Source organism: Peromyscus californicus, unplaced genomic scaffold, assembly GCF_007827085.1.
Source record: "Peromyscus californicus insignis strain IS unplaced genomic scaffold, ASM782708v3 Scaffold_12__1_contigs__length_115047231, whole genome shotgun sequence".
Lineage (NCBI taxonomy): Eukaryota > Metazoa > Chordata > Mammalia > Rodentia > Cricetidae > Peromyscus > Peromyscus californicus.
This window is the reverse complement of record NW_026294413.1, coordinates 1,405,842-1,419,987: the sequence shown is the minus strand read 5'-3', so window position 1 is coordinate 1,419,987 and position 14,146 is coordinate 1,405,842. Positions and strand designations below refer to the sequence as shown.

At 39.0% G+C, this 14,146-nt stretch overlaps 1 protein-coding gene across 6 annotated transcripts in view; it reads right to left on the bottom strand.

Annotated features, from left to right (window-relative positions):
* Positions 1–14,146, bottom strand: part of Nalcn (sodium leak channel, non-selective) — a 316,074-nt gene that overhangs the window by 17,239 nt on the left and 284,689 nt on the right. For all 6 annotated transcript variants that reach the window (XM_052732374.1, XM_052732370.1, XM_052732372.1 and 3 more), the window contains 8 exons: positions 13,430–13,536; positions 8,295–8,415; positions 8,114–8,212; positions 5,185–5,278; positions 4,572–4,678; positions 4,304–4,378; positions 3,485–3,604; positions 705–773 (listed from right to left, as the gene is read on the bottom strand). In XM_052732374.1, coding sequence (XP_052588334.1) covers positions 705–773; positions 3,485–3,604; positions 4,304–4,378; positions 4,572–4,678; positions 5,185–5,278; positions 8,114–8,212; positions 8,295–8,415; positions 13,430–13,536 — 792 coding nt within the window. The remainder of the gene's footprint in view (positions 1–704; positions 774–3,484; positions 3,605–4,303; positions 4,379–4,571; positions 4,679–5,184; positions 5,279–8,113; positions 8,213–8,294; positions 8,416–13,429; positions 13,537–14,146) is intronic.

Here is a 14,146-nt window from a genome sequence, read left to right as displayed (position 1 = left end):
TATTATTCAAAAACCATCTGGCATTGAGAAACCTTAATCACACTTCAAACAGTTCAGTCACTCAAGAGAAATTAATTGAATTAACAACACAAGTTTCTCATCCTTTCACTTCCTCTTCTTTTGCTACCCAGACCTTTATAAGGTCAGCACATTATTGACCTATAGCAAGTAAATTTATTTATCCCCCACAGACATCCTAAAAAACTGAATATAAGAATGGTTTAATGTTAAATAACCACCAATTATTAAACCTACCAATCACATGGATATACAGAATCCATGTGTGAAACAATATCCCATAAAGGAGAACACAGGTAGTGTGTGGTGTGCATAAATGCTAACAAGGAATCTAGAGTAATGGAAACATTATCATTAACTATAAATTTCCTTTGCAATTAAGTTAATTTAAATAAATATAAATTAGGGCACATTAGGAATGACATTGGTTTTTGGTTTCAGAGTTAACATGTTTTCTTTCATTTATGACTGGGTTTACTCAGCAAATATGATAAACATAATAATGACAAGAAATATAGTCTAAGCTAATTAAGCTACTTATTCATCATGATATTTAATATTTATTAATCTTGACTTATGATGTTTAGTATTTTGTTGACTATAACAACCAGGTTGGCTGAGGTCAGTTGGCACCAGTGATTTAATGCTTACGTGACCTTTGAAAGGATTGTGCATGACTAACTTACATGCTTTCCACAGATGGAGAAAAATCTAAAGACAATCACACAGGCTCCCATCATGTAGGTGTATGCATTCTGAAATTTAAACAGTAGACAGGTTTTTACAATTTGCACAAAAGATCCTGCTATGGTTCCATTTCATTTTGTCTTCTGTGAAGTCTAGTGAATAATTAGTTTAATAAAATGTGAAAATTCCTATAAGATAAATAAAAATAAAGGTGCTGAAAAGGTCACTGCAAAAACTCATGAATAAATATTAGATTTAAAATCAAATCTCAGACAAAAACTTTGGGTTTTGTTTTGCTCAACCGAATTCTGTATTTTGAAATTCATTTCACATTGAGCAGTGACCAGCCCTTCTGAGGACAGGGAAAGAAAAGCACAGGGTAGCCATGCAATGGGAGGGAGCAGAATGAGACAGGAAATAAAAGCATCATGGAAAAGAGAGGTCAGATGTTGAAAAGAAGTGCTTGAAGGAGTTGGGAATACAGCTTAGCTGATAGAAGTCTTGCCTAACATGTGTAAGGCCCTGGGTTCAATATCCCATACTGCATAAACCCAGAGTAGTAGAGATGTGTAGAATCCTAGCACTTGGGAAGTGGAGGCAGAAAGATCAGAATTTTAAGGTCATCCTTGACTACATAGTGACTTCAAGGCCAGCTTGGGCTACATGGGACCTTATTCTAACAACAGCAACACTTGAAGATACTTTTTCTGAGATCAGTCCCCTGTTAACAAATCAGTCCATTTTAGAAAAAGACCCCTTCCCCCACCCCCAGCTCAAGAGGACTGCATCTGCTTGCTCTTCAAGTGTGTGCTGAGGGCCAGAGATCACTCTGTGCCTTATGATTCACAAGGCTTCTTCTGAGAAACAAAGATGCCACTGGCCACAGCATAACAACAGTGACATTCAACTGATGCCAAAGCATGAACATTCTCCAGGAGCTGCCTAGCCAAATGACAACAGTTCCAGATGGGTCCCTGGGAAGGGGGTCCACTGAGCTCCTTGGTGAGGCAAAAGGACAGGAATGTGGGCACATAGTATTGTTGGATGGAATACAAGGACTGTGCTTTCCTTCCCAGTAGTCCACTGCAAAATATGGCAAAGAATGATTGTTTTTCTCAGACCAGAGGTTCTTCTCAGGGGAAGAACAAAAGCAGTCAAGCAGAATAGAAAAGATTTTTTTTTGTGGCTTAGAATTTCCTCTGTGGGGGATATTTGAGATTAGGAAGCCTACTGTATTCTCCCATTTTTAGTGAGTATCATTTAGTCAAAAGTTTGTTTAGATAGAGTAAATACAATCAGGACATGTTTTTCTGCCTCTTCTTTCCATATCAGATTAGGATTTATTGTAGACATGTTGAAGTCCTTATATTCTAGAAGTCATGGCAACCACAGCCCCTGGGATAATGACTGGATGATTTTTTCACATGGACTCCAAAGTCCTAAAAAGACTTATGTTTCCATTTGTCCAAACCTTGTGCCCCGGCTCCTTCTACTTCAGCCACAAGACCTTGCCTTTGTCCAGTCCTTGCACCCTTTCATCCTAGCCAAGGGCATCTGAAATATTCTGTAGATGGAGCCCAGTTCCTTAGAGAAATGCCTTCCAGGACCTCTTTGATGAAGCCATTTCCCACTCGTCACAGTTGTCGTGGGAACATGGGATCTCCTTCATCTTTCCCAGAACACCTATGATCCTCACTGGTTTGTCTCTCTAGCTTTTCAGGCGATGACATTTATGAGAGCAGTGAATGTCTTTGTTTTGTTCATTGCTTTGTTCTTAATCCTCCTACAGTGCTTTTCTCATTGCTATATTCAAAGCCATTTATTATTTGAGAGGGTGAATACAGGTGCTTGAGAACCTAAGCAACTTCTAATGCTGAAGGCAACCACTGGTTTGAGAAGGCCACTCTACGGCAGATTCAAACTAGAGCAAGATCCTTCTGATAAGCAAATGGGCTCTATGAGTACTGGATACTTCCTGTCAGTCCTCTAATATTAAAGAGGATGGGAAAATGTGGAACACTGATAACACTGGGCCTATAGAAGACTAATGAAAAGATGGTACTTATGATTTATGCCTTATAGGCCTCTATAATGCTTAGAGCAGTGGCTTTCAATCTGTGGGTCATGACCCCTTTGACAAACCTCTGTCTCCAAAACATATTTCCATTACTATTCCTAACAGTAGCAAAATTACAATTATGAAGTAGCAATGGGAATAATTTTATGGTTGGGGTCACTACAACATGAGGAACTGCATTAAAGAGTCACAGCATTAGGAATGTTGAGAACCACTGGCTTAGAGTATACAGTGTGAGCCAGCATCACATCAGTGACCATATTTTATTTCCATTGGGCAACACCACTGTAGACTAGCCAAATTTTCCCATGGCTGTAGATTTGGGGCTGGACCTCAGACATATAGAGATTGATGGGTTCAGAGAATTGGTATGAGATGTCTGGGAGAGAAGAGTGCCTTGAGTACATAGGGACTACATTATAAATCTTGCTTGTGATGGGGTGGGATGGATGCTGCTCTGTCTCAGAGTGCAAGGTCTGAGTCTTCTGACTCTAGCCTTTTTTGAGTTCTGCACACTGAAGACCCAGATTTGCCTGTGTGAGAAGTGTAAGGTGCATATATACACATATTTGTATGCATATACAATTTGCAAGCTTGTCCCAGGGCTTTCATGATCAAAGCTGGGACTTGGGGCTTTGATATAATGCCCAAGAGCAGCTAAACTGAACTATCAGCTAAAATAAAGTTTAAAGATGTGCCTACCAGCAGAGCAAAGTGAAGCACCACCCACACAACACCAAGAGATGTCACCAAGAGATCGTATCTGTTTCTTCTGCTTTGCCAGAACCCAGCTGGTGACATTGCTATAATCTTCATTGTAACCTAAAGAAAGCAAGAAAGGACACAAGGCAAGTGTTTAGGCATGTTTAAATCAATTAACTAAGTCATGTTATATATAATTAATAAAATATATAGGATATAACTATAGGATATAGTTAATAAAAGAGTTAATCACAAAGATACATTTTTTTAACAGACAAGTAGGCTGCATATCTCTATTCTCTACACTCTTTCCCCTAGACTGATGTATAAGTACTCATTGCAGGCTATTTTTCTACCTTGAGTGAAAAACCGTATTTTGGAAAATGAGCCAGTTTACAGAAAAATGATAATCCACTTGAAATTCAAAGAAGATTGAATGATAAATAGATGTGACATAGGGAAAACATTTTAGATAATCTTGGCTGTACTGCTGGCATGTTTACATCTGTGCTGTAATCTGAATCCCTGAGTAACAGTGGCTTGTGTCCTGTGCTCCAAACATGCAAACCCTGTTACTAGGCAGGCCAACACTCAGACACAACAATTAGTAGGAATGTTTCAACAGTTAGCAAATTTGGAAGTATAAAGTGAAGTCTTTGTTAAAGTTAAGCAGAACAGCCCAAAAGGAGATGACCATGAAATCCACCTCTTCACAAGACAAGAGGACACAGAGCTGGAAGTAGGTACCATCAAAGTGGGGTACTGTCTTTCTTTTGATTGTTCTTAGCTTCCACCAGAGCAATAGACTCATTACTGTACCTCTAAGACAAAGATGAAGGTGAAGACAACTGACATTGTTGCCAAAGGAACGGTCACGGGGTCCTCGACGTCCCACTGCAACCAGAACACAAGTCACTGTAACATCGGCTAGACAGACTTTTCCCTCTCTGCCACTCGTCTTAGCATACGCACCAATTTTTACTTTTACTAAAGATCAGAGGCTGCAAATGACAATGCCCAATTGCAATGCTCCTGGATACACCAGAGATGTGAAATTCACTCCAAAAGTCTCAGGGTGAAACAATACCTTGACAGATAGCAACACAGACTGTGCCAGAACCAGCAATGCGATGGTCCTCTTAAAAAACGGATGCTGGGTTATGTCATACATTTTAGCTCTAAAACCATCATTATCTGAAAAAGAAAGGTATAGGCGAGGGCACTTTAGACACGGGTCAGATTTACTTTCTTGTCTTTCATCCTTTAATGTTCATCTTGAAACCCATTACAGCCTTCCCCCCCAGTTCTGTCTATTGTGAAGTGCTTTGCAGGAATGGCTGGCACTCGATTTTAAAATGACAGCACACAGCACCATCCGCATTGGAAGGAGAAGTGTATCATTCAATTTCTGGCAGCTTAATATATTTCCCTAATATTTCTAAAAGGCAAGCACAAATATATTTTATTTAAAAATTCAGTTTTTTCATTAAGGCTTATTCAGAGAGCACTGAAGCACAGCCTTTAGGTGACTGATTTTAATAGCCTTACAGAGAGATCAGCAGTTTGGAGTCTGTTTCCATATTAACTTATGCACAACCCCCTAGTGGCTTCACGATTATTATTTTAATTTAAATCTGAGGCTCTTAGGGAGTCAGGAATACTAGTGCTCAACATGAATAAAATCAGAGCATCTTTGATACCGGGCCGAGGTGGGAGATGAAGAGGCTGTGCGATCTTCAGTCTGCTCTTGAGATCTTCCCATCTTCTCTGATCTACCGTCAGCAAAGCCGTCCCCTTGGAAACAAAGGAAACAGTGGAGGGAAAGAAAAGAACCAATATGGAGACTTGACAGAAAGACAGTCTGCAAGAACTGTAGGTTGGAGAGACATGATCAGAACTAGCAACACATTGAGAGGCATTCCCAACATGGATGGGTGCCTGCCTCCGGCATTCAGCAGCCTCTGCTGTGTCACTGAAGACCTGTAACATTTAGGCTTGAAAAAGTTTCAAGAATGTTTTCTACATAATTACATTCTCCAGAAAGTATAGTAACAAACTGCGGCTAGTTTAGTTTTATAGCAGCCAATCACAGCTTGTGTGTAGTGCTGCTGCTGAATGAGGGCATTTGTCCTTTACACATTTTTTTAAACACTCTAATATGTGCAATCGTAAGACTATTTTAGGAGATAAGAAGTCATAGAATTTTTCTATTTTAGGAATGAATGCTATGATAATTTGCTAGATGGGATCAGATATTCTGTGTTATAAAGTGGAGTACTTGATAAAAATGCACATAAACTATATTGCATCATATTATCCTACATTCAATTTTACTATACTACATTACAGAGGCATACATATAATTTAAGAAACTAGGGTTGGGGGGAATGTCACTCTTTTTCTCCACTTCCTTCTGTAAAGATAAGTGGAATACCCTTCTAGCTTGGTTTTCAGAAATGTGTGCTTTCTGACTGTAGAAGTACACAAGAACAAATTTGTTTAGAATTTTTAAATTGGTATAAATTGTATCCAATCTGTATTTATTTATGAAGCTTTTCTTTGTATTTAAAACAAGTCTTATTATTATTACATTTATTATTTATTTACTTGTGTGTGTGTGTATGTGTGTATGCACACATATGCACATGCCACAGCACACATTTAGAGGTCAGAAACATTGCAATGGTCTCTTTCCATCATGTGGATTCTGGGGATTAAACAGATCATCAATTTGTTGGGAAGTACCTTCACTAAAGCCATCCTGCCTGACCACTTTTCCCCCTAAGATTTATTTGTTTTATTTTATGTGTTTTGCCTGTATGTTGCATTTATGTAAATCATGTGTGTGCATTTCCCATGAGATTTAGAAGACTTGAATTCCCTGAAACTAGAGTTACAGGCACACACACACACACACACACACACACACACACACACACACACACACGAACCAACAAATTAAATTTGTGACATCTGGTAAAGTGGCTGCTAACTTCTGCCTCCCTCTTGGCATCTGTCTGGACTGACACACCATGCTCCCAAACAAGCTGTCACTTCCTGACTCTTTTAGGACGTAACTATGGTGTTGGAGGCAAACAATCCTCAGTAATTCACAGCTGTTTCAAGACTGACAGTTAATTATACAGTTCCGTCCTGTTACTGAGCATTGTATGCTGGGTCACTTATGTGGCGGACTTGTGAGCTGCCCTGGAGCTCGGTCCTCTTGCATCCAGGCACCTGCACAGGGACCTGTATACCATCCTGGACTGGCAGTGCCTCATCTCTCTAGTAATGGGCTGATTAGCCTCTTCCTATATTCTGGAATTCCCAGTGTCTGCTACACCACATGTCTCAAAGGCATCTGAAAAGATACATCTTTCTCTTTCTGCTCGGCATTAAACTGAACACACTGAAGGGTTAGAGTGTCTCGTTTGTGAACGTGTTAGGAAGTAAAATAGAGGGGCTGGGTGACATGATTGCTATTGCTCCAAGAGTCCATGATTCTGAGGACTGGAGTAGTATTGGGGTCCAAAGGGGGATTTTTAAGCTGTAGTCTTTGAAAAGCTGAATGAAGTGAAATGCTCATTAGGCACACATCAAAGGTGGCAATTGACTGAGTCAGTGGTACCACACACGTTGAGCCTGGGGACAGTGAATGATATAGTCTCACATGTAGCTACACAAACCAAAGAGCTCTGTCTCGGATGCATGAGAATCAGTCATCACTGTGCACAACTGAACAGCAGGTGCTTCACAGGCAAATGGAACTTTGCCGTTTAGAGGTTTTAATGCTCTTGCATTCGAAGAATCATAGACCCTGCAGTTGTAGGAAAAGAGTCTGAATGTGGGCTCAAGTGTTTATTCCTTATAGTAGTGGCTTTCTCATGCAGACATTGCAGTGTTTTGAGATCTGGCAGAAGCTTTTTCTGTCCAGTGAGTGTTTAAAACTTGTGCGCATTTCAGTGTGATTCCTGCAGACAGAACCTCTCCCAAGAGAGTTTAACCAGCCTCTCCCAGAAAAACAGTAGCCAAGGGACACTAATAGAATGTTCTTCCTTAAACTTGTGCTCCCTAGGAAACCACATTGCTGTTTTCCTATCCATGATTCTGTATCCATCATGAGAGCTGTTAAGACTGAGGGTGCTTCCTGAGCTCAGGAAGTATGTAAAGTTTTTAAAGATGTAGAAAAATATTTTTATTCTATGAACTGACCTTTGCATTTTATATGGCTTCTACCTACCTTATCAAAATTCGGAGTTCACTCACTGAGTAACGAAGCACACAGTTCACATTTTTGTAAAGGCAGTATGGACTGCAATCAGAGCATAACTTCAAGCTATCACATTTTAGTAGTCCACTGTACATCCATCTCATCTGAACAACAGGAGATGTGCTTCTCAGCTGTGGGTGAATTACTGTTACCATAGGGTAAATTTAGCAAGAGAATTATATTCCTAAATAATGAACCAAAACTGCAGCAGTGATGGGGCTTGTAAAAGACTTATACAGGTTAGTTACATGAGTCACATTTTAATTTAATGTGGCTCCATGCCGTGTATGGAAAAAATTAGCTTAAAGCAAGGGCAAGAACAAAAATTAAGTCTGTGCTATTAATCTGAGAAGACTTACCTTGTTTTCATTGAAGTTAGCAATAACTACACCAACAAAAAGTGTCAGTCCAATCATGCAACCCAGGAACACGAAAACATGGATATAGATTCCATGGATCTGTATAAATGAAAGATGCTGTTTATTAGAGCCAATGGTAACCACCCTGGATGTATGTAGAAAATTCCACGTGCTTGCTTACCGGCCCCACACGATGAATAATGACATCTCTCACTTCTACCCAGCCTTTCAAGGACAGAACTTCAAACAAGGCTAGCATGGCATTTCCCACATTGTCAAAGTTAAAGTTCCGAGGATTTGCCCTGCAATTAGGAAGAAGGGATGCTGGATGAGGGTCCAGTGCACACCCAGTGTCCAGTACCTCTAACCTGTTCTAATTTTGGGTGGAGTCCTCAACTGGGGGAAGTTAGGCCATGCAGCACTCCTTTGATAAGATAGCAATGTGTTTGTATGCTATCAGTAGCCATTACTGATTCATGATTCCTTAAACACTTGGCCCATCATTCTTTATTTTCTTTGTGGGGAAGGGATGCACAAATCTGTTTTCTAATAATTTATACTTTCTGATTCTCAGTTGTGAAAGTGTTTCTTTTTATTACCTTATGGGTCTTAGCTAACATATTCTCATTGTTAGTAGAATACATTTTCAGTGTTTTCATCCTGTTTTCTTTATGAGAGGCTATTTTAAATAATTAAAAGATTTAAATGATTTTAATGAATTCAATGAATTTAAAGACTGCTTCCCATCTGAGGTTGATAGAGAATATAGCCTTGAGCTGTTGAATATGGTCATCCCACTGCCTCCTTCTGTGTTATGCTTTCATCAGTTTTTTCCATGCTACCTCATCTATCAAAATTTAACCTTCATGAAGTCAGCACTCTAGAGAGGCATTTGGTTCAATATTTTTCAATCTTTTATGCTTTCTTAACTATAGGAACAGTCATTAGATGTGTCTTTATAATACATGTGGATCTAATGAGAAAGCCTAAGACTTGCAGCTGACTTGGTCCTCAGGGCTTAAGGCTGATTGTCAGACACATTTGGTATCAATGTAGACGCTCCACTCAGATATTCATATTTTAGAATTCTGATTTATATTTCTGTATGAAAGTACAAATATACCATCTTGGATTTTTGCAATAATCTTTCCTTGGGGAGGGTATCAATTACATTTCCCATCTTTTAGAGTAGACAGTGGTTATAGGGACTATGCATACCCAAGATTTGCTTGCATAAGGACTGAAAAAAAATAAAACCAAGGGAACTAGCTCTCAGATCCAATGTCAATCTTTCTTACTCATCTGTTTTCTTTATGCAAAAGTGCCTTTGCAGCTAAATTTGCAGCAACTTAAACTGCTTTCATGTCCCACATATTTTAGAGGTTAGAAAATGCTAAGAAAATATTTTTAGGCTAAATCAAGAAAAACAAGGCACACAGTTGAAAGAATATAACGCATTTTGAAAAAATAAGATTTTCCAGTTCAATCATATGAAGTATTTGTTTATGCTGTGCTATCAAAATGGTCAAGTTTGAAATTTGATCTGTAACTCCAGAGGGCTTCAGTAAGTCCCAAACATAAACCATTACCGTCATTTCATATACTGCCCCCATTTGAATTGTAAGGCTGTTTAAAACATCTTTTCTGGTTAATTTTTTTAAAATCTGCAATCTTGTCTATCCAAGTCATAAAACTAAAACTTGTTTTGACCTCAGAATTTGGTCATTCTTTTGCCTCCTGAAGAACATGAACCAGAGCCCCTGAGATTACAATCAAGCTAATGGATCCTTCTCTGAGGCAGATGGGCACTATGGAAAATGTGATCTTGCCTGTCTCTGTCTGTCCCAGTTCTTCCATACTTACCTGCATCTGGCCCTTCGTTCTTTCCCTTTCCCTGGTCTCCTGTCCCTAGTCACACCCCTCCTTCTTACCCTTCTTCTCCTTGCCACTCCCTTTTTTCCTACTCACCTGCCCCGGTCCCTTCCCTTTCCTCATGTATTTCCTACCCTCTGTCCTTTAAAATGCCAGTGTGCTTTCTCCTCTGACCCTTTGGTGGTATGAGGCATTTTGGGCTAGGGTCTCCTGTGTGCCATTCTTTGCACTTCTGCCATTTGTAGAAAACAGAGATGGATATTGAAGAAAACAAAAGAACTTTGATGTTGCGACCTCTTCTTTGTACTGATCACTTCTCAAACTCTTGTATCTTACATTATTTGAGCCTGAGCCCCCATAAGACCCAATGTCCTTTTGCCTAGAAGTATTTATCATCACTTAAAATTACCTGAAGAGTGAACTTTTGGTAAGCCAGAGGACAGGTTAGGGGCTGGTTGATGCATATCAAAACTCTTAGCATGTTATATGAAATTGTTTGTAATTTGTTTTCTATTTTCCACTTCAGGTTTCTAAGGGACAAAAGCCACAACTTACAGCTGAGTAAATGCCAAGCATTCCTAGTGACTGTGAAGTACAATTAGTAAAAAGCAGAATACTTTGTTTTTTTCCCACCTGTGCATGCTACTTCTTATATTCTCTTTAAAATAAAACACATGAGCCGGGCGGTGGTGGCGCACGCCTTTAATCCCAGCACTCGGGAGGCAGAGGCAGGCGGATCTCTGTGAGTTCGAGGTCAGCCTGGTCTCCAAAGCGAGTACCAGGAAAGGCGCAAAGCTACACAGAGAAACCCTGTCTCGAAAAACCAAAAAAAAAAAAAAAAAAAAAAAAAAAAAAACACATGATATTCATGATATAAGGTATGCTTAGTCCTTTTTGCTAAGGTAATTTTTAATCTCTTCAAGTCTGGATGATTCAGAGGAAAATGAATGTATTTTTATCTGAAGAAAGACTATGAAGCTAGTCTGTTTCCTGAATTAGACAGTGAATATTTATATCTTAATTTTAATTATCAAAACATTTCTTCAGGTATACTCCCATATATAAGTTATTTTCTTAATTACAATTTAGCTAATATGAAATTAAAAATTTCAGCTTTTAACTCTAACTAGATTAAAGAAAGAAAATTTAAAAAGTGTCAAAACTACTGTTGGCATTTACTAGACTGAAGATTTTTGTTTCACAGTGAACCCAGGCTACAATCTAGGACAAACAGGCAAAGACCTGTGTGATGATGTCCAAGTGACACCTTATGTTTTCTTGGGATTTAAAAATGTTAAACTTGATCCCTACTCCTTAATAATAATGCAACATTATACTTAAAGTTGCATATAACAGGTTTGATGGAGAAGCTGAATGCTACACAGGTCTGGGGCAGGTTTGTTTGTCTCAACACATCACTCTGCAGTGAGTTCTGGCTCCTGTCCTGACATCTTCTGAGGCTGCAAAGCTTTTTGATCACATTTTCATAAGGTTAGAATCTTCCTCGTATAGGAAGCATTCAACCTAGACTTCACAGCTCAACCACCTATCACCAGTATGGGAACACTAGGGGTTCTATATCTCTGTGTTATAATGTCTATGTTCCAGAGTCTGGTGGAATCATCATTAGTTTGCCCTATCTTCCTGTGCCTTTCCAGGAACCAGGAAATCCAACAAACAGCATTTCCCTATAATTTTCTTCTGCCTGTGACTAACCTTGGTGTTTCCCTGTGTGTACCCCCACATGGTGTGGCACACACTCCTCTTGAGACTGTTGGCAACAAGCTACCTTTTCAATGCTGGTTATCAACTCATCAACTGGCTTTTTTATATTTCAAATTCTCTATTAATCCCCTACAATGCTCAGTTGCTCCATTCCTGATATGAGTTTCAGCTCCTGCACCTAAAAACACACCAGGGTTTTCTTCAATGGAGCCTTCCTCTTCCCTGCACATAGCCCTTTGCAATAGAATTCCAACTAAGATGGTCCAGACAGGAGGCTCTAAGAAAGGACCATAACACCCATCAGGTATATGAGGTAGTTGGCTTTGGCAGGTGGAAAGGCAGCTTTGCCCTGAAGCCTCTAGCTGCTCTGCCAAGCTCTAATGCTAAGGATTCTCCTATGGGGCTCATTTAACTTGGATGGGGAGCACCTTGGCCTCCCTGACAGTGAGAAGGGAGGACATCATAGCACTTTCCCCCTGACTCATTTACTCTCCTGTTCTGCTTGTGTTGGACGATGGAGGGTGATAAGGCCTTAGTAAGTTCTGGAGAGTTGCTGTCTTTAGAATTAAGATCAGCTTTGAGGTTTTAGCCCAAATCCCAGAACAGCAGATGGAAAACTGCATTTGATGTCTTGATATAAATAAGTTATTTATGGTACAATGAATATTCACCTCACCAAAATAAACCTTTTATTCTTCTTCAAATTTTTATTTTAATGTAAATTAGACCAGTTTTCTAAGTGAGTATTGGATAAGAGTTTCCCCATGAGTCATATCCCTCTTCTCCATGCTCAAGCCCTATGTCCTAAATTAACTGTTTTCCACAGTTGTTAGATGTTAAAAAAAAACCAATAGCAATCATATTGAATTGTTCATTAAAGTGAATTTTATATTAGAGAAGTGCCAAAACAAGATAAAAATGAGTCAGGGCTATAGCTGGGAGAAATGTGATTCCTTTGAAAAAAGTTTTGATGAGTAGAAAAGAAAGTCAGTTGTGACAAAAACAGGGTTTCTGTGGCTCACTCATTAGTCTTAAAGGTAAAAAGAAAATTTAAAGGGTAATTAAAAGGTCAAAGGAAGTTGGTAGGACACTGAGTTTATTAATGAAGTGGAAAAATTCTATTCATAATCATTGATAAAGCAGATGAGAAAGAAGTTATTGAGCAGGTCCCACCTTTGGTGGAAATATTTTGAAAACTCATTTCCCAGAAAAATGGATTTTAAGGAAAGAATTGGGTCTAATCATCTACACTAGCAATTATTCTTCTCTAGTGTTTCAACAATGGAGATCTGTCAGTGTACATGGGTTTTGTAATTGAAGTAGCTTTATAATTTAGAGTTCTCAGTCACTATTATAAGGACATCAGCCCCTCTTAAAGATATAAGCCCAGAATGAGTTCAGCTTTAATGTGATTAGATATATTTGGTTTTAAGGCTTCATTAATTTTAAAAGCTATTTGCATCCAGATATGTACTTTAATTCATTAGAAAAACACCAAAGTATCATTTCATTAGTTTCACAAATAAACATGGGATTCAATGTACCACTTGGTTCTTATTTTTTTTTTAATGCTACAACTCAATGCTTTTCCATATATTGTTTTAAAAAACTCAATATTTTTAAAGAGAATTATTTTAATCTCATGCCAAATTATCATGATTTAAATTCCAATATGAATAAGTGTAATATTGCTTTAGGATATATTTCTGATGAGCTTACCAAACACGGGGCACCCAAAATCCAGGCTTTTTCTCTCCTGGTCTTAATTTCAAATTTAAGTTCTTGGACACACTTACATTAATTCTGAAGATGCCATTACAGTCTTCCTAAAGTAGGAGAAAGAAAGGAAGGAGGGATCCTGGTCAGAAGTGAACTCTGAGAAGAAAAGATTCATTTCCTATGCATGAATCCTAGTGGAGGCTTCGAGTTAATGCTGGCAAAGTCTCTAAATGAATGTTTCCCCAAAGAAGTCACAGAGCGACCAATAAAGATGCTCACTAACATAAGACACAAGGGAAATGCAACTCAAAGCCACTGTGAAGTATTATTTTATACTCACTGAGAACTCTGCGATGAAATGGTTAAAAAAGCTATGGAGAACAGAGACCTTCATACTTGGAACCAACACAAACCATAAAGCTAGGAATGGGTAGTGTGGTCCAGCCACTGTTGGAAATGGTCTAGCCTTCCCTTCAGTGATTGAACAGACCAATGGGTGCTATGCTTTGGACATGGTTTGCGTACATACTCTGAGGATCCTATGCAGGAAGCTTAGTTCACAGAGTGTGCCATGAGAAAAAAGGGGATCTTATAAGATCAGAGACCCGGTTGTAGCTAAAGTTTTCCTGACTGGCCCACAGTCAGTACAAATCTCTCTCTCCTGCCAGTCCCACAGCCGTCAGACCCAACCAAGTAAACACAGAGACTTATATTGGT